This window comes from Anas platyrhynchos, chromosome 12 (assembly GCF_047663525.1).
Source record: "Anas platyrhynchos isolate ZD024472 breed Pekin duck chromosome 12, IASCAAS_PekinDuck_T2T, whole genome shotgun sequence".
NCBI lineage: Eukaryota > Metazoa > Chordata > Aves > Anseriformes > Anatidae > Anas > Anas platyrhynchos.
In genome coordinates this window covers 13,588,269-13,610,255 of record NC_092598.1, presented here as the reverse complement: position 1 = coordinate 13,610,255, position 21,987 = coordinate 13,588,269, and the positions used below count along the sequence as shown (strand labels likewise).

The 21,987-nt window shown below is 38.8% G+C and overlaps 2 protein-coding genes across 11 annotated transcripts; one reads left to right on the top strand and one right to left on the bottom strand.

Moving 5' to 3' along the window:
- Positions 1-212: 212 nt before the first annotated feature.
- On the bottom strand, positions 213-16,185 carry HSDL1 (hydroxysteroid dehydrogenase like 1). 8 transcript variants are annotated; one of them, XM_038185513.2, is made up of 6 exons: positions 6,105-6,134; positions 5,692-5,806; positions 5,029-5,261; positions 3,926-4,371; positions 1,841-2,068; positions 213-1,137 (listed from the first exon to the last, which is right to left on the bottom strand). In XM_038185513.2, the coding sequence occupies exons 3-6, from the start codon at positions 5,246-5,248 to the stop codon at positions 1,036-1,038; spliced, it is 996 nt and encodes a 331-aa protein (XP_038041441.1). In that variant the 5' UTR covers positions 5,249-5,261; positions 5,692-5,806; positions 6,105-6,134; the 3' UTR covers positions 213-1,035. The 8 variants fall into 8 exon arrangements, with proteins under 8 accessions (XP_038041441.1, XP_071899922.1, XP_038041443.1 ...); XM_072043821.1 differs by lacking the exons at positions 5,692-5,806; positions 6,105-6,134 and adding an exon at positions 16,030-16,185; XM_038185515.2 differs by lacking the exons at positions 5,692-5,806; positions 6,105-6,134 and adding an exon at positions 6,207-6,269.
- Positions 6,206-20,433, top strand: DNAAF1 (dynein axonemal assembly factor 1). Of its 3 annotated transcripts, none has more exons than XM_021276499.4 (14): positions 6,206-6,364; positions 6,718-6,949; positions 7,147-7,278; positions 7,766-7,901; positions 9,409-9,500; positions 10,411-10,632; positions 11,383-11,549; positions 11,818-11,939; positions 12,519-12,733; positions 13,666-13,926; positions 14,539-14,648; positions 17,362-17,430; positions 19,149-19,521; positions 19,816-20,433. In XM_021276499.4, exons 2-14 carry the CDS (start codon positions 6,814-6,816, stop codon positions 19,911-19,913), a joined length of 2,133 nt encoding a protein of 710 aa, XP_021132174.2. In that variant the 5' UTR covers positions 6,206-6,364; positions 6,718-6,813; the 3' UTR covers positions 19,914-20,433. The 3 variants fall into 3 exon arrangements, with proteins under 3 accessions (XP_021132174.2, XP_027322062.1, XP_071899915.1); XM_027466261.3 differs by having other exon boundaries at positions 6,209-6,359; XM_072043814.1 differs by lacking the exon at positions 6,206-6,364 and adding an exon at positions 6,432-6,456.
- Positions 20,434-21,987: the final 1,554 nt, after the last annotated feature.

Here is a 21,987-nt window from a genome sequence, read left to right as displayed (position 1 = left end):
TTTAGAAACTGAGTCACCTCAGCTGAGAATATCTCACTGGATAGGAAAAAGTATTAGATTATTCTGTATTAAATCACACCCTTCTTTTAGATAGGACAGCTCTCAGATTTAGAGTCTGCAAGAAATACAAGCAGTGTAATACCAGATAACTTGTAACAAATATATATACACACACACTTTTTTTAAATATATAAATAAGAAGTCATACAGCATCAAAACAAGTGTTTTTTATTATCATAGGAAACCAACCACTGTTTTTAAATCAAAGCATTTATTTCCTCATTATTTTGCTTTAGCTAATATGGTTTTACATTCTTTATTCTCCAGCCACACTTCAGCTTGCTGAAGGAACACTTGATGGAACCCAGATCATTCATGCTTAAAATAGGAAAGAAAACCAAGCTTATTTTCCAATTCATTTACAGCTCTGTATGACCTTCTTAGTCATTTAAACAACTCACTGTGACCTTTCCATACATTTCAATTTTGAGAAGTACCTCAAATAACATCATTCAAAACCAACAACATTTGCACTTAAAACACACAAATATCTGCCAATTAAAAAAAAGTTCCACAAAACTGTGTATTAATGAGACTTAATTCAGTGACTGCTCATCTTCTGATGAACTAAAAAGATCATCTTTTTAGATGGCATCATTTGTTTGGGCCCATTTCTGCCACAGCTGGAGAATTCTCAAATCCTTTCACCATTAACAGTTGATGTTATGTAGCACTATACAAAAGGCAGTTATTTACTGGCAGAATGACAGTTATACCCACTCCTATACAATTACCTTAAAGACAAAGTGATCTGAGCTTAACCACCACAAGACCAGCCCTTTGTCCTGGAGGAATGCAGAGGAGGAGCTATTTAACACCAAGGTGCAGGGAGGATCCAGACTTCTGATGTCTAGGTTACACGCTACTTGTTTAACAAGGTATTGATATATTACAGTAAATACATGGTTCAAGTAAGATTTTTGCAGCACTCTGATCAGAATATAGTACTCATCTATGCTGGACATCTAGATAGTCCTATTTCAGTTTGCACGTTAAAGCTTCCTTGCGTATTATTCTTAAGAAGTACTGTGCAAACCAAGCCCAGATCCATTCTGGTATACGCTCACCCACTGCGAACTGTGAAGAGAAACAGAGAGACAAGAAGAAAAAAAAGAGGAAGGAGCTGGTTAAGATATATTCTATTAAACAGTTTCTCAAATTCTTAATGATGTATTTCTCGAAGCACAACAGTACCTGTTCAAACATGAGCAACTAAACCTTAAATTCCACCCCACACTCCCCTCCCCCACCAAAGTTTATTCAGCCCTTTTGGAAGGAGTGAATACAGCACAATAGTTAAGTTCTTCAAATAAATATCAAAGTGGTTGGTTTGTTCAATAGCAATGCTGTCTACTTCCTTTAATTTCCACATCTCGCCAGAATCCCTCCCCTTTCTGGTCTTTGCTTTGGCGTAATCCACATTTCTTCAGCTCCTTCTTCTCTACTTGATGCTATAGAGCTAATAGTTCTGACACATGACATGCAAGCAGTAAGTACAATAAGGTGGCCTTCTTTTGAATAAAATGTTGTCTCTTTCCCATTTCTGTTGCATATTTCAACTAGGAATTGGATTCACTGTCTCATTCTAAAAACAAGCATGGCTGAGCATTTTTTTTAAAGCAGAATTAGTGAGATAAGATGGCACAATGCCTTTAAATCTTATGGTATATGCTGTACTCTTTCAGAATACTGAGATGTTTTTTGTTTGGACTCTTGAGGAAGTAAACAGCTTGCTTTTTTTCTACTGACAAGCACTAAATAGTTGGATGAATTTTCTTACCTTTATTGAATGCTTCCAGTAACCAGGAGTCCTTTTGGATAACCCAAGGGTAGAAATAGCTTGACTTGCATATTCTTCAGCAGAAGGAAAAAAGAAAGATCTCTTTGATGTAACGCTACTGCACGATACCATTTTTGTAGCGATGACAAACGGGGTTAAACTCTGAACAAAAATTCCTTTTGAGGCATATTCGTAATATAGCGCTCTACTGAAATAGTCCAAGTAGGTCTAGGAAGACAAAAGCAGAAGACACTCAATGTTGTTTGTTTTTACAATCAAGTTTCACTGCAAAGTTTTAGTAAAACCACAGAAAAGTTGTAGCATACTTGGAACATTAACTTTGCCTAAAACCAATAAGAAAGTACAGAAGTTTTATATAACTTTTATATTGTTCAGTCTGAGGGCACTGAAGAAGACACTCCTAAGCTAACTACTGTCAAAAGGACAAAAAAAAAGTCCTATTCTTTAAAACATTTACAGGTGAACAACACACTCAACCGATCTTCCACAAGTTAATTACTTGCTGGGACTCCCTTGTGCAAAATTAAGCATGCATTTGTTCATACGCATCTGCATCATCTCCTTTAGCTTATTTTACTTTTACCAAATCGCAGAAGAAAGCACAAGCCTGAAAACCAAAGTTACAGGAATCAGAATGAAAAATGAGCATGACTTAGTCTTATCACGGGAGCACGCCTGATGCCATGCTAAAGCTGCGGCTGTGCTGCCTGGCTAGTTAAATCGGAGAGAACATTTTAGACTCTGCTTGTGAGTGAAGGGATTTTTTTTTTTTTTAATTCTCAATGGCCTTCCAAAAGCATGGCTCCCAAACAACTGTTGGAACAGCATCTTCTACTGATGCTCTTACACCTGCTTTAGGAAAACAAACAAACCAAACCCAAGCAAACCAACCACTCTAACACTCCATGCTGCTAGTGCACATGGAAGCTTAAGATGCCAGAACACCTTGTTCCCACTTCTGTGCCAAACCAGAGACCACGCTTTAAACTGTATTGCTCATCTAGGATCTGGATTAATTACGTTGCTTAAAGCAAGAAGTTTTAGTAGACCTTTGGTTTCATTCTGTTCTTTTTCGTTCAGGACATTTCACTGATACAGCTCAGAGTGCAGTTCTACATACACTTAGCATAACCAAGAGACAGATGCTCTGCAGCAGGGATCTTGAACCAGTTTCCACACTGAAGACAACCTACAAGGAGTTATACTTTGGGGTAATATAGTTGGTTTTGCTCCAGGCAGAAGGAACGACTTGCAAGAGCTATCCTGGAACAAGGCTGTGTGGAGGTCAGGCTCCAGCAGAGGGCAGCAACCAACAGCCAGAAGCAATCAACACTGGGTTTAGACAACTGGGTCTGGAAGAGATCTTTCTGCTTTCTCGGTTGCTTCTCAGTGGGATTAAGCAGCAAATTATCCAGCACAAATCTGCATCCCTGCACGCTTCAGGGGTAACTTCAGCATCACCTAGTTATCCCATCCAATTCAGCAATGTCAGGATCTCCTGAGGAAGAAAAATTATGGGGAAGTTCTTTTTGCTTCTAAGTGTGGTACAGGACAGAGGTGTAAGAAGCCCTCTGCTCCACCTAGCCCCTGGTGTTTGCTGAAGCACCATGTTTTGTTTTTGTTTGTTTGTTTTGTTTTGTTTTTGCCACAGCTCTTGTTGCAGTGACCGCTTGTGCACGACTGTAATACCTCTTGCTACCAAATAACCAGCCTGCAAGTACCATGAGATGTCCCTGCACACTTTTCAGCTACAGAAAAGAAATTCCTCTGCCTTTCAATGGGTCATAGAATTGCCACTATTGGTTTGAACATCATTCCTCTGAGGAAGATGACACTTCTGCTAGGAGTACTCTTATGCTGCAGTTCACACGTAATCCACATAGCAGACCTTGTCTCAAAGCCCATTAATGGTGAGGAAAAAAAGCGCAGCATAATACGTGAAACATGAACAAATCCCTAGAAAACTTTCAAGTGTTTTGATATCTTTGCTGAACATGTTAAAAAAAACACCTATAATGCTTTTACTTTTCAGTGCATACCATCAAATACCACATCCTAACTTACTTTAGAGGCTCCGTAGATTGTTAACATTGGTGTGGGCTGACAGCAGGATGCAGACGAGACGTTCACGATTGCACCTCTCTTCTTCTCTACCATGCCTGGCAGCACAATGTGCACCATCATGTTAGCAGAAGCGATATTTATGTTGATCATGTCCCACAGCATATCCTCAGACAGGTTAGTGAAATAGTCTGGGTAGGTGTAAAACAGTCCTACATTATTCACCAAGATCCCAATTTCTCTGTCTTTCAGGCCCTCCTTAATGGCTTGGTAAGCCTCACGCCCCTTACTGAAGTCAGCTACTATGAAATCTGTTTCCACTTTGTATGTTTCAGATATGCTTCGAGATACAGCCTGCAGCTTCTCCTTGCTTCGGCTGATTAAGATGATGTTGACACCACGCTTTGCCAGTTCTTCAGCATACGCCTTCCCGATACCATCGGTGCTACCTGTTATTAATAGAAAATAGAACAGCAGTGTGAAAATCAGAACAGGTGCAGTCTTCTATTTCGACAGTTGTTTTAATTGCAGCTTTATTCCCTTCTCTGAATATGACGTGGCACTGAATATGCTGATCTCAAAACCGTAACACTAAAGATAACAATGTCAGTAGCAACCTTCTGCAATGGCACCTCACACAAGTTTCTTATTTCTGTGACAACAGCAGAGAGCTTAGAGTAGAACCTTTATGAGAGGATGTCAGAGGTGCATGACTTAAACCTTACTGAAGAACTTGAGCACACGTGAAAATCCCATAGCAAAAATATGTTGGCTGCACCTCTCTCTGAGGTTGCTTATGGAGTCTTATGCTCCCCTACACATGCCTGGGGTGGAGCTTACAATTTCTGGGAAAAGTTGTTCTGGGATTCTTTTTCAGCAGTCAGTCAACTGAGGACCTGAATTACTAAGACACCGTACAAGTATTGCTGTCCGTGACTGACTACAGTATCACTGCTCAAACAAATTAACTTGTATTCACCAACCTGTCAATACAGGCCCCAGCTTGTGCCACAAGGCTCACCCAGTGATGTACGCCAGCAAGTTTTTACAGGACTGGTACAACACATTATATAAGCACAAGCAAATACGCTGCTTCAGTCTCTTACCAGTGACCACTGCCCATCTTCCATACCGCTTGACAAGATCAATCTCACCAATCAGCTTTGGAACAACGTGAAGCCTGAGGATGCTGTAGGTGTTGAAGGCAAGAGTCATGCACTTCCTGACTGTGTACCAAGCTCCAATTAAAGCCAGGGCCTCTACATAAGAGCTGCAAGAACGACTGATCTCTCTGTACAGGAGGTAGAAACAATCCACTGCAGCCATGGTGACCAAAAGCCTAAGGAAAACAAGAAAAAGCAGGCAATTATAATCTCTTCAGCCACATAAACTGTTCAAACCTTTGAGATTTGGCAGCTTCAGTTATGTGCTACATCAGGGAGTGGCAACTGGAAAATGTCAACATATTCCCACTAAAAGTGATGCAACACTAGAAACAATAGAAGCAGTGCATCTTTAGGAATCTATCTGCAGTATGTTCCAGAAAAGCAAACAAAAACCTTGGTAATTAAAAACAAAATAACACCAAATCGTGTAGGTATGAGAATCTTAGAATCACAGAATCATAGAATATCCTGAGTTGGAAGGGACCCTTAAGGATCATCAAGTCCAACTCTTGACACTGCACAGGTCTACCCAAAAGTTCAGATATAACAAAGTTTCCGTGGAGGACATCAACAGCTGCTGTTTAGCCTATGCTCAAGGCTTACTCATCCGTTGGGCTGTAAAGACCTGGGTCTACGATCCTGTGAACAACACAATCCAAGCCCAAGTAGAAAAGGGAAGCTCAACGTGCAAGAACTGCCCTTGGACGCCTAAAATCACCTATGAAAGCAGGGATAAGCAGCAGGGGAGGGCTCAGCACACGCCAACAAGCTCCCTCCAGCACAGCCAGCCAGGCTGAGGGCCCTTCCCTCCTCCTCCAGCCTCCCAAACGCCTCAGGAGCCTTTCCTGGCCTTTCACGCACCTCTCGGCGCTTTTAGCAGTTAAACACACTTTAAAACACGCACCCTCATCCTACCACCGCTGTACCCCGACACGCACCGCGCTCCCCCCCCGCAGCACCCCGGACCCCCACGCTCCCCTCCCGACCCTAACGGGCTGCACCGGAGGGAAACCAACCCCCAGACCGCGGCCTGCCCGCCGGGGCCGCCTCCCTTAGGAGCCGCCTCCCTCAGGGGCCGCCTCTCGCCCGGCCTCCCCCTCAAGCGCCGCCGCCATTACCGGGCTCAGGCCGCGGGGCCGTGTGGGCCTGCGCGGCGTCGCCATGGCGACAGCGGCGGTTGGGGCGGGGAGCGCGCGGCCGCCCGTTCCTCAGCGGCCCCCCAGGGTCCCCGGTTCGAATCCCCGGCCCGGAACCCCAAGCTGGGCTTTGGGGTCAGGTAAAGGGAAGCGGGGGGGGGGTAATTTGGGGTCTTCTCTGACCTCAGGGACATTGGGGGTGAAGTGTCACAGCACCCGCAGTCCTCGCCAGGTGACAGCTTGCTGGAAAGCAGCAGAATGCAGTGTGGTGGAGGAGCAGCATCCCTGCCCCCTTGCGCTGCCAGCCCTGAGGGGAAAAAAGCGACTTGCTCCACTTTTGGGGTCTTCACTGTGTGCTTCAGTGCTCTGAGGGAGATCTGCACGGGGCAGGATGTGTTGTGTGTTCCCCCACACACACCTTTCAGGGTCTCCACAGTGAGAGGTTGCCACAGGGCAGGCTGGATAATCTTGTCCTGTCTTTTATCCGCAACAGGTTCTCCTGCTAAAGCCGTTAGACAGCTTGTCTGGCAGTTGGATTTTAAGTCAAACACCGACTTGAGTTGATTTTGTCTAAATCACATCTCATAAAATGCAAGCGCAAAATGGAGATTTGGACGGAGGCCTCGGAGGGGAGGTCGTTGCCCAAGGCGTGGTGGGAGAGTCCCCAAACAGCACAGGGCACGACAGGACCCACACAGAACATGAAGGAAATGCAGTCAGCACAGGTCAGCTCTTCCACTTGGCTTGCTAGGGTAAATTTAGGGATTTTTTTTTTTTTCAGTTTCTTTAATTTTCTTTTTCTGGAGGTATACCTTTTGTATTGGAGTCATACATCTAGCCTGACCTCTAGAAGTTTTAATTACAGCTATATGTAAATGACCAGGTACAATCATTTTGTTTGCACTGTCTCTTTCACTGTCAGGACTACAAGCACAACTAGACGGTGAAGAGCAAGAATCTGAAAAGACGATTGGAAATGCAATTACTCAAACACAGTCTAAAGACAATTTGAATGAGTATAGCACTGGAGACACCCTCGAAAGAGTGCAAAAAGGTAACTTTATGGGAGCTAGACAAAAAAAAACAGTGTTTGCCATGACTCAGATAAGCCCACTATCATGGTCTCTTTATATGCAAATTTAGCAGTCATCTTAAACTCAAATTATTGTAAATTAAATGTAATATTCTGTAGATGTCTAAGACCATAAGAGCACTGGTGCCAGTACTTTATTATCATTGTACATTGCAATAATCCTTCTTAAGAATAGTGGGTACTACCTCATGTCCAGATTTAAACAAATGTAATACTTTAACACGTTTATTTTGCTACTAGTTGTTTTACTACTTTTGCTCTATAGAAAGTTAAGCCTCCCTCCATCAAAAAGGTCATCAAATGTTGTGGTTAGAAAACATCTTTTCCTGAAATTCACATTCAAGTGTTCTTTGGTATTTCTCTGAAGTAATTGGAAACATGACACTTTTTCCCCAACATATATTGTTGAACTGCAACTTTTTTTTTTTTTTTTTTACTTACAATAAAGATGTTAAAACTCAAGAGAAAGCCTTCAACTGTATGTCCAGAGCAGATCAACAGAATGAACAAAAATCAGATGGTGATCACAAGTCAGTAACCAGTTCATTCAGTCAAAGGACAGAAGAAAAGGGGGGCTGTGTAAGGTAATATATTGGTTAGTGAATTTTTTTTTATTTTATTTTATTTTTAATTAATTTTTTTAATTTTAAATCATGGCATCATTGAAGTCAATACAGTTTCACTATTTTACATATTAATCTTACCTCAGGAGAATGATTTCTTTGAAGATGAACTTGAGACTAATTGATAAATCAGGAATTGTTGGTATTGCTAGTATCTGTACTGCTTTTTTATGGCTGCAGTAGCAAACTGCCTTTTAAATACATGATGTAATCTATTTAATGGATCCGAAAAAAATTGTGCAAACTCTTCTGGAGGTCTTTTGTCAGATTTAACCACTTCTCAATATGAATTCAGACAGTGCATTGTATTAATTCATTTCAATGTAAATATTATAGTTGTCAAGATAATTTTTAGCAGAGGGAATTCAGATACCTGAATATGCCTGTTCAGTTTAACATGCTTGTTCTATAGGAGACAGTTACAGTCCTTTAAAGCCAAGGGAAAGACTCTCTCTGAGTTATCAGGAAGTAGATCAGACTGTGCAGACATAGAAAACTTCATCATCACTGGCTAATCAGGTTACCATGCTTAAAATTAAATTTTTATGAAGAATGATGTCAGAGAGCAACAATTGCACATAAGATAATTAGTATTCTTATGGAATATATTTTATGATCCTATAATTGCCTGAGGATGCTGATCATTTGATTAAGTGCTACTGTAAATAGCACAATGAAAGTCAGTGCAATACATTGCAGCTACATAGCATTCAATAATGTTCCTGGGCTCACAATGCAAGAAAATGGTACATATTTAGAGATTTGGTTTAAAGTTTGTAAACTCCAAGATTTATGGAGCAGTAACTGGCTGGCAATCATATTTTATATTGCCCCAAGAACTCAATTGACTAGTTAGATGACTGTATTAGAGTTTTGGTTCCTCAGCAGTATCAAGGATTTCAGTGTGGTAAGCAACAATATTTAAAAGAAAATAAATTAAATTAAAAAAAAAAAAAAGGTACACCTTCACTGCTTTTACTCTTTTTTTTTTCTTGTCCATTTTGAAAATACTTTCTTGCCAAGAAAATCTTACAGTTGTAAGACTTAGTCCGATAAATATTTATGGCCGCAAATGCAAAGTTCATTTCATTAATATGAGATTGAGAAATGGAAAATAATCTGGGGTCATATAACAGCAAAGAGTGGAGAAAAGAGAATAGGAGAGGAAGGAACCAGAATCTAACAAAAATCATACTGCTTTTTTTCAGGAAGATTCCCTACCTACTTTCTTTTTTTATAGTAGAAATAGAAAGAACCTGGTAACATACTTCTGACAGGCAGAAATGGAAAGACACTAAAAAAAATCAACAGCTTTTTTGCTCTGAGTATAGTCCTGAAAGCTGTAGCTATTATTCTTGCATAAAAGAGCCATTAACTATGTTGCATTAGAATGTGTTTAAAAAACAAAGATTTCAGAATGTGCACTGAAATACATTTTGTTCATTTCTGCTTCCTATTTTTATTTTAGAATGACAAAAAAGATTCTGCGAGACATTTGTAAGCAGCAGAAATTGTACTTGACCCCATCCTTAAATGATATACTTTACTTGCATTATAAAGGTAAGGTGCGGACAAGAGTGTATAGATTTATCATTCTTAAATAGTTTTCTAGCATATTCTAATATCTAGTTTATGGCTAACTGAGGTAAGGTATAAAACATTCTTTTAAATTACAAACATAATTTAATTTGATAAAACAATGTAATTTAGAAACAAAATAATTCAATATGAAGGTGGATAAGTGAACTGATTATACACGTAGACTTAATTCATTTTGGGGACTCATTCAAAGGATCAATAGGAGTCAAGAAAGACTATTTTTTCAAAACAGAAGCCTCTGAAAAAAATATATATTAACATGCTGGTCTAGGTTGCATTCAGAAGAAAATATATGCATTTTTTCTTTTTAAATATGCTTGCATAAAGAAGTTTTTAAGTAGCTTTTGAGACATAAAAATGGTCAGAAAGAAAACAAACAGTAAACAAACTGCATGTTCTCAAATACTACTGAAAGAAAGAGCAGTTGCTAGAATGAACATGGATCATCCAGTTCTGATCTTTGAGCAGGTTTTTTGTTTTATACTGCTAGATCATAGAATATCCTGAGTTGGAAGGGACCCATAAGGATCATCGAGTCCAAATCCTGATTATTCATGATAGCATAAAAAATGTTTTAAATAAATACAGCATGCTAGACCTACCTTCTACATTTGGCCTTGTGTTTACTATTTTCTCATTATTTATTGAGAATCTAGAGGGTTGTGCAAGGTACAGACCAAAATAGGTACCTTGTAGGTACATTTTCTTCCTTTATGGACCAATTGAATCAGCAGATATATTGCCATCAATTTGAATATAACAGCTCAGAGGCTGTTTCAGCAGCACTGGTTTAAATATATTAAATAAATGTATTTTTCCAAAGACTTATTTTTAGCCAATACAATTCATTTTGAAATATCTTTCTCTGCAGGATTTGACCGACTGGAGAACCTTGAAGAATATACTGGATTGAGGTGTTTATGGCTGGAATGCAATGGCTTAAGAAAAATAGAGAATTTGGAGGCTCTGACAGAGTTGCGCTGCCTCTATTTGCAACTCAATTTAATTAACAGAATTGAAAATCTCGAATCCTTAGAAAAGCTGGATTCCCTCAACATCAGTAACAACTATGTCAAGACCATTGAGAATCTCTGTAAGAACTGTTGGTGCAAGATATTTTAACTTATAAGGAGCTAATATTTAAATTATAAGCAGCTAAGCTTTGACAGTTACTATTAGTGGCAGTAGATTTAAGATTTTTTTTTAAATCGTGTTAAAATGTTGCACACTATCCAATACCAAAGTCCACAAGGTTTCCATTGAAGTCAAACCTATGTATTATGCAGTTTAAATAGATGAGAAGACATATAATAACTACTTAAATGCAGATACCCAGAACAATATAGTATTTCCTCACTTCATAATACCATCTCAGTACTGAGCTGTTTTGCAGAGAGGCTGACGATCCAGTTTTCACTATTTACTTTACAGTTGGGATGTGCTGGCAGTTGCAGACATGATTACCAAATCTTTTGTCTGTTGAAAGGATTTATTCCATCTTCAGCAGAAAATTAAATAAAAATATCCTCTATATTATCATTTGTGTACATTAAGGGTAATTTGAAACAGAAGCTCTTGCTCTTGTGTAACTGACTAGTTCAAAAGGTGAATTGAAAACAACCAACCATCCTTAAAACAAACAACTATGTATTGAGGTGAAGAAAGGATCTGTGGAGGCATAGCCAAAAAGCACATATAAGCAGAACAACAAATACAGAAGAAAGGTCTCCAGAATTCAATATAAACAATAGCGTTGAAAGTGCAGTATTCTACTTGCTCCAGAAAATCATTGTGAAGCAGTGACTCTTACCTTTCCTTTCATTGCACTGTTCTTGTCTGACAGCTTGTCTGAAAGTCCTGAACACTCTGCAGATTGCTCACAACAAGTTAGAAACAGTGGAAGACATACAGCACTTGCAAGAATGCCCAAGTATTTCTGTTCTCGATCTTTCCCACAACAACTTAAGTGATCCAAATATTATAACTGTTCTGGAGGCAATGCCTAATTTGGTAAGCTGAATACAGCTGAGGGTTTGTATCATGTGTATGGGTGAATACTATTAAAAAGCTTTGTCAGGTAGTGCAGTGCATAATGGCTGCTGGTGTAAAATGTTATCAAACGTGATTAATTTATTAGTAGATTGCCTCTAACAACCAGGATGTTTTATTTACCACTGATTTTTGAAATGATAGGGAAACTGCATATCCAAGTTTTTGTGTGTATTTTTGTTATTTTTTTAAAACTGAACTTTGGAATTTGTTTCCCTTGTTTCTCTAGCGTGTGCTGAATTTAATGGGAAACCAAGTGATCAAGAAAATCACTAATTATAGAAAAACACTTACTGTTCGACTGAAACAGCTAACATATCTGGATGACAGACCAGTTTTCCCAAAGGATAGGTAAGAAACAGAGACATCTTTACACAGCAGCAAGCCTCAAATACTAATGATCTTACATCCAGTTTTTAGCAATACTGTCATGCAAGGAAAGGAAGATTGACTGGTAAAATTTATTGAGGGTGGGTGACTTTCATTACAATAGAATTACACTACAGAAGTCTACATACCTAAAAGAAACTAAGCCTTTTTTTTTTTCCTCAAGATAATTAATTATTGACCAGAATTGTTTTATGCAAAGTCCGTAGGCCACAGAAGCAAATCCTGATTTCAACAGAAACTGAACAGGTGTCAGGGAAAGCAGAGCCACGATCAGCAGTCCTGATGGATCTTTGGTGTTGTAATCACTGGCATTTGGATATCTTTGGTTTTTTTTGTTGCAGTTCCACATGCAAGATAAGATAGATGTGCAGCCCGGTTGCATAAGGGATTGGTATTGCTATCTGATGGTTTGTTGTGTTTTTTTGTTTGTTTGTTTCTGTTGATGATACTTTATGCTGCTGTGAATTATTTCAAACTTCTCTTTTGTTAGAGAAATAACATTTATGACTATATTGCAGTGAGCTCTTTTGTTTTCATTAGAGCCTGTGCAGAAGCCTGGGCTGTTGGAGGGCTTGAAGCTGAGAAAGCAGAAAGGGAAAAATGGGAAACCAGAGAGAGAAAAAAAATCCAAGATAGCATCGATGCTTTAGCAGCAATCAGACAAAAAGCAGAGGAAAAGAAAAGACAGAAGTATATGGAAGAAAGAGACACAGGTGCAAAATGTGAAAACGAAGACGCAACAACCACCCTAGAAGGTTTGTGGTTAATATTTTGGAAAAGTTTGTGTCTGCTTTGATTTGAATGTTTACAATATATTAATAGTTCCCAAGCATTCAGAAACAATTTTTGAAATGTACTTATGAATCTTCTTTTCCCATACTAACTGCTTTATTTATCTTACTGCATTTTAGACTAACCAGCAAGCTTTTAAGCAATCATCACCTTTCTCACTGCTGATAAAACAAACAAAACAATAGCAAAACACGTACTGTCTCAGCTTTTCAAGCTGTTGTGCTCTACACCAGAGCAACCAGGTGCTAATCAGGGCAGTAGTGGTTCCAGCACGTATTCACGCCCTGACTTACTGCTCTATTTTATGCCAGAAATTCTTGTCACAGTATTCAAGATGACATAAAGTCCTGAGCAATAGTAATCCCCAGCCTAGCCTTTTCTAGAACAGTATGCATGTTTTAGGATAAACAAGACTGAAGCCAATAACAAAGAAGTACTGCAGTGCAGAAGAGTATTTGTGTGGTGTGTTTTGGCTTTTCAGAGGCTCTGAAGTCAAACAGTTGACTAGCAAGTAAAACTTTTCCAGCAACGCAGTAGATTGCATAAAGTAGAGGATAACTTTGGCAATTGATCCGTCAAAATACTCAAGCATCTATTTAAATGTAGTCACTTGTGAGTCCCCTAAAGGTTAACTATAGATACCAGACAATTATTTACTACAGTGTGTTCTCTAGATGAGATTTTGCTGGGGAACTATAGATGCTGGGGAGTTGAGATGGGAAAACATCGCTGCACTGCTAGGAGGACTGCCGAATCCTGAATAGCTGCTTAAACGAAGTAGGAGCTTTTGATGCATATTTTGGGATAAGCTACTAAGGCTTTGTACAGTTTGGATATCTAGAATAAGTGATGGCAGGTTAACTCAGTAGGTTAAATGAATTCATTTCTTCTGTAGGAGGATCTGCAAATTCAGATAACAACGATGGAAATTATAATACATCAGAGACATCAAATCTATCAGAAGAGCAAGAAACTCAAGAGAAGACTGAGAAATTTAGAAAGGAAAGTTTTGATGCTCATGATGAAGTGATAACACTTATACCAGACAGGGGAGATAACACAGACTTCCCACCTGAAAGTATTCCTGCAAGAATTCAAGAGGATTCATGCAAGACAAGTTCTTACAAACACTTAAACTTCAACAAGGAGCTAGATGGTAACGTACGCAGCAAAGAATGAAACCAAACTGGGGAAGTACAGACGATACGCCAAACTCTGTCTCAGTGTAGCTCCCCTCTGCTTTGATTCAAAACTGCTAATTCATAGCTGAAAATGTCCCGTTAAATTTCCATAGCAGTGAGTTGAAAAGCAAGTAATTCTGGATAAAATATTCTTTTAATACAAGAACAAAAAACAAATCTGAGTGTCCAGCTTGCAGCTTCTGACATGTAAAGGTGGAATTCCACTTCTCAAACATGCTAGGTTTAGTGACAGCACAGTATAGCTTACAGGCTTCCCGTGCTCCCACAAACTGTGTGTTCTGTCTGGCAGCAAAAGCTGGATGTAACTCAAGAAGCAGTTCTGTGCCTTCACACATGGAAGAATGTTTTTCTTTTGTAGATATATGGAATACAGTATTAAAAAGTGTAAATATTAATTTATAAATTTTAAGGGAGTCAAAGGTTATGATGGATAGATAAAGCACTGGATTCAGCAGTGAATTCTGCAACAGTAGTCAGATCCCTAGCAATCTGGTTCTACAGTGTTGCAACATACAAGACCTTTTATGCAGTTAGTTTTCTGCAACTAGCTATTTTTTATTCTTCAGATTTACCAAGAGAGAATACAGTTGCTGAAAGGGCTGTGGTTCCTGAACTGGATGAATATGCTGAAATCAAACAGATCAAGCCAGAGACACCAGAAAAACTTCGTCTTGATGTATGTATTAGATTCAGATTTTGAGAAACTAAGATTTGGGTATTGTCTACTCCCAAATTAATTCCTGTAACATCCTGGCTGAATAAAGCATACGGCTAGACTTATAATAAAGGTCCATGATTAGGAAAAGTAGAATGAAACAAAGGAAAAATAACAATAAAGTTATAGGGTATTAATTCTTTCCAGCACGTGGAAAGGATTTACCACTGCTACCAAATTCTGGTTTGTCCTTTGGCCATAGATCACCTGAAGCTGACCTTTTAGCTCTGTGATATCTCTGTGGAGAGAGTTAATGGGGGCTTTTATTTGAAAAATAGAAATCACAATAAAAAGAATCCAGTGAATAAATGTGTCCCTTTAGGTAAAACTCATGTGAGATATTCATTGGAAAAGGTAAATGGTTGTGGAAAAAGCATAAGGAAGAAATAGCCAGCCACTTATTGTAGATAAGCGAGCACTTAATGCTCGCTAGCAATATTAGATAATATAATTAGTTCTCAAGATAAAACTTTCAGGCATATTTTCAAGAAATGCTGAATTTTCATTTTCCACATATATATTAAGTGATTAACATTTTTAATATATTCATCTATTTTCTGAGATTTCTATCTGATGATTTAAACATTTAACCATGAGGGCATGTGTAATACCACTGAAAAATACAATATGAATGCAAAGGAATACTATTTGATATGTTCTAATTGCAACCCTACTGCTAAACAAACAGGGCCAGATTATGACACAACTAGCAACAGCAAACTTTTGAGCTTATGATTTTCCAGAGCATTTAATGTACTGTTTAATCCCTTATACAGAAACAGTTAACTAAATTCTTTCTGGAATGTTTTAGAAAGGTCAGTTATATCTATGCCCTTAATTTCCCAGGAAAAAAAATCCATCCTATTATTGAAGGACCCAACTCACTGCTTTAGTAGAGGGCTTATTGCATTGCTGCATCTTCCTGTTCAGCTATTTTTAATAATCAGTTTAACAAGGACAGTGGAGAGAACTGGCAGCAACTCTAAGTACATACAATATTATGTTTCAAAGAAGATCTTGCAGGGCTGAAACAAAAGCTTTAAATACATAGCAATACTGTAGGTCCCCATGAGATGAAGATCTCAAAGATTCAGTGGAACTTTTCTTCTTCATGCTGTATGGCACCACTGTGTAACATGGTATAAAAAGAACTCTTCACCATACATGTATGTACATGGGATTTCTTTCAACACTTAAGACCTGCAAATATTCTAAGATTAAAATTAAGGATAAAATTAAACAAATTGCATACTAATACACATTTCAGTGTTCTGTGCTACTCTGTTCTCCAACTGATGTTTAGTAATGGCAAGAGCTGCTGGCAACAGCCTCCAATACTTACACTACTGCAGATTTTCCAGAGACAGCTAGCATTGACATGGTGGAGAATGGCCGAGAAGATGCTGTGAGTGAGAAGCTTGGAAGCAGCACTGTAGACAGTGTTCGTATCCTTGAGCCTGTAGATGGTCTCAGTAGTAATATAAGGGAGAAGAGTGGAGGAGGATTTGTAATGCAGTGGTTATGACATCCCTCTGTCAAGCAGAAGCAAGCCAAACGTGCAAGAACTGGTCTTTGTGCATAATCCTTGGCAGTGGTTGAGCTACATACCATGTACCTAAACCAGGATAACTTTCACCAATGAAATTAACAGCTATTTCATGTCCCTATTTACATCAAATTCTGCTCATTAATCTTGGTGTGCAAATCTTAATTTGTACACTTTTCATCACATTCTTCTAAAACTAATTGAATTCAGGACATGCTGCACTAGCCACAGCCACATCAGGAAACACATTTTATTTGTTGATTTTAATTCTATAATAGTCTTCACACACCAAACGTACAGATTAGATGTTCCCGATGCTGCTATGCCAAGCAACTTGCTACACAAAACCAGTGAGCTCTAAAAACACCTTCCTAAAGGAGATGCTTTTACCAGTATTAGCCTGCATTAAAAATTTGGTGAAGAGGTATTACATTCTACTTGTAATTTTGTATTTCCACCCCCCATTTTTGCTTTCATGTCAGTAACTTACATTTGTCTTAGATAATATTTTTTTAATATAAACATGAAATTATTGGGCTTGTCTGAGGAAAAATAATTCTCTGCAAGTTTACCATTCCACTTCCTTGATTACAAGGCTTCCACAGTAAAACACTATTTTATTAGTTGTGTTTAGATTATCAGAATTTACTGATAAATGGTTTCAAATAGACGGGAGATTTTATTTTGGCTGTTACCCATAAAGATGGATTACAGTTGAGATTAAGTATACTGAATGAGTAAGAAACAGCTAAGAGACATAAACCACATCTCCTTTAAAAATCTTTGTAGTGTCATTTTGTTTACCCATTTTCCTTCCTTCCTTTTTGTTTTTGTTCTTGTTTTTGTTTTTAACCTCCTAGTCACACAGCACAGTAGAAAAGACCATTCCAATGACATTAAGGTTATTGCCTTCCCATCTGCTACATGTATTTCTGGAGACAGATGAATTGTACTTTTCCCACATATGCTTAACAGAGAAAGATGTCATCCTGGAGAAGATGACAGCCCAGTATTTCTAGTTATGGCCTCTTATCTGGAAAAGCATCGTGTTGATTCCCAATGAGATAGGGATGACATATTTTATTGATTAGAGCTAACTTTTCCCACTGGTTTTGTGACTCTCTTCAGGAACTGCCTGATTTAGAAGATATAGATGTAAATGAATTTCCCCCAGAAGAGGAAATCTTTGTTCAAAAGGTAAGATTCTTAATTAATTCCAGTGACGAAGCTTCCCTTATGAATGTTTTGCAAAATAAGAGCAATCTGAGTTGTGAAATGCTGTCTTGGAAGATACAATCAGTTCTGCACTTATAAGCTAAAATGGATGTTTCATCAGATCTTGTATATCCACTTATAAGTCTTCTTTCAATTTGATTTTTTATATATATTTTTGCATTGTAAAAATAGGAAAATGAAAAACTAAGGTCAAATAATGCAACAGTTACATAAAATTAACTTCTTAGTGGTATACAGCTTTTCAATGAAGATTACTGATAAAATATACTTTACTAGTACTAATATGCTGCAAAGGACTGAGTAGATAGCACAATAGCCTACTACTGAATAAAATCAGACTTTTCAACTGAAAATACAGAGACCAAAACTCCTCTGCTTCACTTAATGCTACTGATATACAACGCATTCCAGCCCCACTGGTTCGTGCTCCCAACAGCATCGTGCTATGCGCAGACTAAGCTGCTAGACAAGACTATAAACAGAAACAAAAGAGGAAAAAGAAAAAAAAAAAAAAAAAAAAGAGAGATTAAAAGGACAGCTTTGATTCTAGTGTTGCTGATGGCTCATTCTTGCCCTACTGGAGACAGGCTGATACAGTGCACATTTTTGCAACAGCTTGGAGGAACTTGTAAAGTTTTCCTACAGTCCATTTGTGTAAGGCATGGTTTTTATTTGCTCATCTTGTCACATCATCACAAAAATGTTGCAAAATGTCTTGGCCAACAAATCCTCCACTTAGAAGATAAGAGAAGGAATAGGACAGGGAACAAAAAGGATTAATAAAGGAACGTGTGTTAGCAACTCTCACGCTCCTAAGGGTGTTCGGTTCTTAAATGAAGTCAGATTAGATGTTATATTAGACACTGGGTAGAGTCTATTAAGTAATATTTTAAAAAAAGCACTAGTAAGACTCAGTATATTGTGAGAGATCCTGGAAGATGAGAACGTGTCAGTCACAGTGGTGAAATGTCAACCTCTCAGTCGTGGTCGTGTTGCATCACTGCCCAAACCTTCCACTTCATATGAAATACCATTGGTTCTTTAGCAGAAATGCAGCCTTGAATTCCTGTAGCCTCCTAGTTAAGGATATTTCTTGAACAGTGGAAGAGTCGAGGTTAAATTCCTGCTGTGACAAAGGTAAAATAATACATCTGAGCCCATGAATCCTCTTGCCCTTGTCAGTGGCTTGCTCTTGAGGCATGCGGTTTCGGGAAACTGGGGCTTTGTTTTTATTTTGTCTGATATAAAAATAAATTTATTTTCAGGTTGGATCGAAACTAACCAGTAAGTTGTAAATCAAAGAGCCAGACTACTCTGATCTAGTCTACGCAATTATGATGGCTGTCATTTTTTTAAATGTTTGTACTCATTTTGATAAAATGATCAAAAAAAAAAAAGTATTAGAGGCTACACGTTGCTGAATTGCTGAAATATTCCCTTTTTTTCTTTTTTGAACTGTTAGTAGTTCATGGTCAGCTCATGGTTTATGTCTGCCATGCAGTTAACCCAAGATCAATCTGCAAAGGAGAAGAGCTGTGGGTGTGAAGCAGATCTTCCATACATTTGGGGAGAAAAGCACATCAAGGATGACAATTGTACAGATTCAGGAGATAGTTACCTATCTTTCATTTGTTATATCTAGAAGGATATATTTTCAATTACATTTTCTGCCTTTACAGCAACGTCACCCAAATATTGAAATAATTTCTGAAATGACAAACGACAGCGATTCTGCCTTAGAGGAAAACACTAAAACCACATTTGAGCATTCAGTAGGAGAAGTTCCAACAACAATTTTTTCAAATGTGTCTAAGACACATAGAGCACAAGAAAATGAGCGCCTAAGACCCTTTGTTGAAGGTTTCTTTATGGAGCCCTCTAATTCAGGAAGATACTTGGAGACCAAAGACAAACAAGCTAACCCCCAGAAAGCCTTGATACAAGAGGTCATCTCTGAACCTACTGATAAGCTCCTCTTGTCATCAGTCTGCAATCAACCAGATGACCCAAGCCTGTGGGAAGGGGACAGCAAGATTACAGTTGCTTGCCCTGGTAAGATTACAGCAATACATTTAATCACAGAGTAAAAGGCAGGTGGCTTACATACACTAACATTAAGGATTTGCTGAGCTCTTGTCAAAAAGCTTTAAAATCCACCGTGTTAGTTAACAACCACCTCTTCCTTTTATTTATGTGGGAAGCCTAATAAATTAAGAATTAAAATGCTTCTCTCTTTTTTACACAGAATTCCTTGTTTTGTATCACTTAAATTGGGCTCTACATTTCTTTTTCCAGTATTAAAGACTATCAGTGAGTTTCACTTGCCTTTCACTTGCTTTTTAACAGGGAATGGCAGTGATGGAGAAGTACAGACCCTGGCTGAAGGCAAAGAGTGTCCTCGTGAACCACAAGATGACAATGACAGTAAGAGGGGATTAGATTAATCACTTTGAATAAAACAAACCAAATCTGGAACACTGTGCCTACCTGACTGCTTAGAGTTGTTCTCCAAATGCAAAGTTCAGCAGTGGGACCATCAGTTAAAACTGACCTAACACTTTGTGGTATAAAAAATCACTGCCTTCACCATGAGGATTTCCGTGTTTCAGTCAGAGGCAATGCAGCCTCCAATGTACAACCTTCAGGGTAGAACATACGGTGATGCCAACATGAAAGCAGCACATAACCCTCTGTAACCTGCAGGTAGCAAGTGCCTTGTGTTCCCACTGACAGAAGTGCTAGAAATCCCTCATTTCTTCAGGGCAGCTGGGAACGTTTACTACCACAAAAAATGAGGGCACTAGTGTTTTAAGGTTAAATTCCACTCTCACATCCTTTCTTTTTCCTTGCCTCTTTCTAGAAATGTTTGTATCTTATGGTTTCATTATCTACATAGTTTCAATTCATAATGTAATGTAATACGTTTCTGTCACTTTAACTAAATAAAGATTCTACTTGTAACCCAATATATTTTTAACTTTCATCAGCTCACAAATATTTGTCATACCATATAGACCTCAATGACAGATCACAATTGCTTCTAATGACATTTTAAGAATCTAATATTCATAGACGTAATGGCTTATGCAAAAATAGATGTGTAAATAGCATCCATGAATGGAAAACGTTTTTACCTTTTAGGGCAATCTGTGGTGAAGCATCTACTTATGTCTGGCATTTTCCTTATTTTTCTGTGTGATACACGTCTCAGGATCTGGATTTCAAATATAAAAATAGCCAGCCAGTCAGTAGTAGACAGTTTTGCTATTAATAAGCAGACCAAAGGAATTCTCTTTCATTAGCTTCTCTTTTATTTTCCCATGGCAGTTTTGTGCCAAAGTGAAATGGAAGATGACAGCAGTGACTCCTGAACTGGCTTCCTTCTCCTTGCTCCCCCACCTTTTTGTTCTTTCCTTCTGCCCCTTCTGAAGTAGAGAACAGGTTTGTCTTAAAGTGTCTTCACAAGAATCTTTTCTTTATAAAGCTGTAAATTATTCCAACAAAATTTGTGATCGCAGTCCTCAAAAATTTCTGCTTCCCTTCTCTGACAGAAGGATGGATAAACTCTACTCTGAGGCCGTTGCCTTGTGTATTTTTGTGCTGTTTCCACAGTGCTTTCAAAATGTATTTGTACATTGTGCGTGCACAGAGGATTTCACATCACAGTGTGAACTGCAAGGTCAGCACGTGCAGGATGCAATTTCACTAAGCATGATGATCACCTTCTGCATTGCCTGCACGTGCAGTAGCCTGGGGGGGGGGGCTCCTGACTGCCTGCGCTGGTGCTGAGCCCCCTCAAACACGGGGCCTCAGCTCCAGGGCTTGTGCCTTTGACACCTCTGTCAGCACAGGCTGAAATCATGCCAGGCATCACACAGGGGACCTGTCGCAGCCTGCCTCATCGCCAGGTCAGGATGGGAGAAGAGCACGGTGACCCATTTTCAGATACCGCTCCAACAGTGCCACATTGCTGAGCCCAAGAGAGCAGAGCAGTGAACTGTGGACTCACAGTGCGATGAGGAAACCCATCTTCTTGTTGAGCTGTCACATCAAGTTTGTGTCTTTTACTGCCTGTCTTGACATTCCCTGCTTTACTAAGATGAAATAAGCAGGAAGGAGCCTATTGTCAAAACACACTGAAACAAACAAATGAACAAAAAAGATAAGTTTGAGCTTTTACTATCACTGAAATCAAGACAAAAAAATATTCAAAATTGCTGGTCAGATTTCAGGAACTACAGATTTCTTTACTCTGAGCCTGACCTTATGTCAAATATACCCACACTGACCAGCGTTTTTGACTAAAAACTTCATCTGCTTGCTCATTTGACATGCTAGGTCTCTCCAGCTCCTGTTTTTTAACATAGACAATCTCAGTCCATCAGTGGGCCCTACTTTATCTCACAAATGAATCTCTTCCGTTTCTGGAAGTTATTATCACTTACCAGTGAGGACTTGGGAAGGAGGAGAGGAGTAAGGGGTAGGGAGAAAGTAGTGAGAGAAATGCCAGAACAGGAC

Coding starts and splice junctions, on each gene's coding strand:
- HSDL1 (XM_072043821.1), bottom strand. CDS start 16,067: ATGTCAATGCTAGCTGTCTCTGGAAAATCTGCAGTAGT. Junction 4,372..5,028: donor AAGATGGGCAGTGGTCACTG/GTAAGAGACTGA, acceptor TATTAATAACAG/GTAGCACCGATGGTATCGGG. Junction 1,138..1,840: donor ACTGGAAGCATTCAATAAAG/GTAAGAAAATTC, acceptor TTCTCTTCACAG/TTCGCAGTGGGTGAGCGTAT.
- DNAAF1 (XM_021276499.4), top strand. CDS start 6,814: ATGCAAGCGCAAAATGGAGATTTGGACGGAGGCCTCGGAGGGGAGGTC. Junction 9,501..10,410: donor ACTTTACTTGCATTATAAAG/GTAAGGTGCGGA, acceptor CTTTCTCTGCAG/GATTTGACCGACTGGAGAAC. Junction 17,431..19,148: donor AGGAAATCTTTGTTCAAAAG/GTAAGATTCTTA, acceptor CTGCCTTTACAG/CAACGTCACCCAAATATTGA.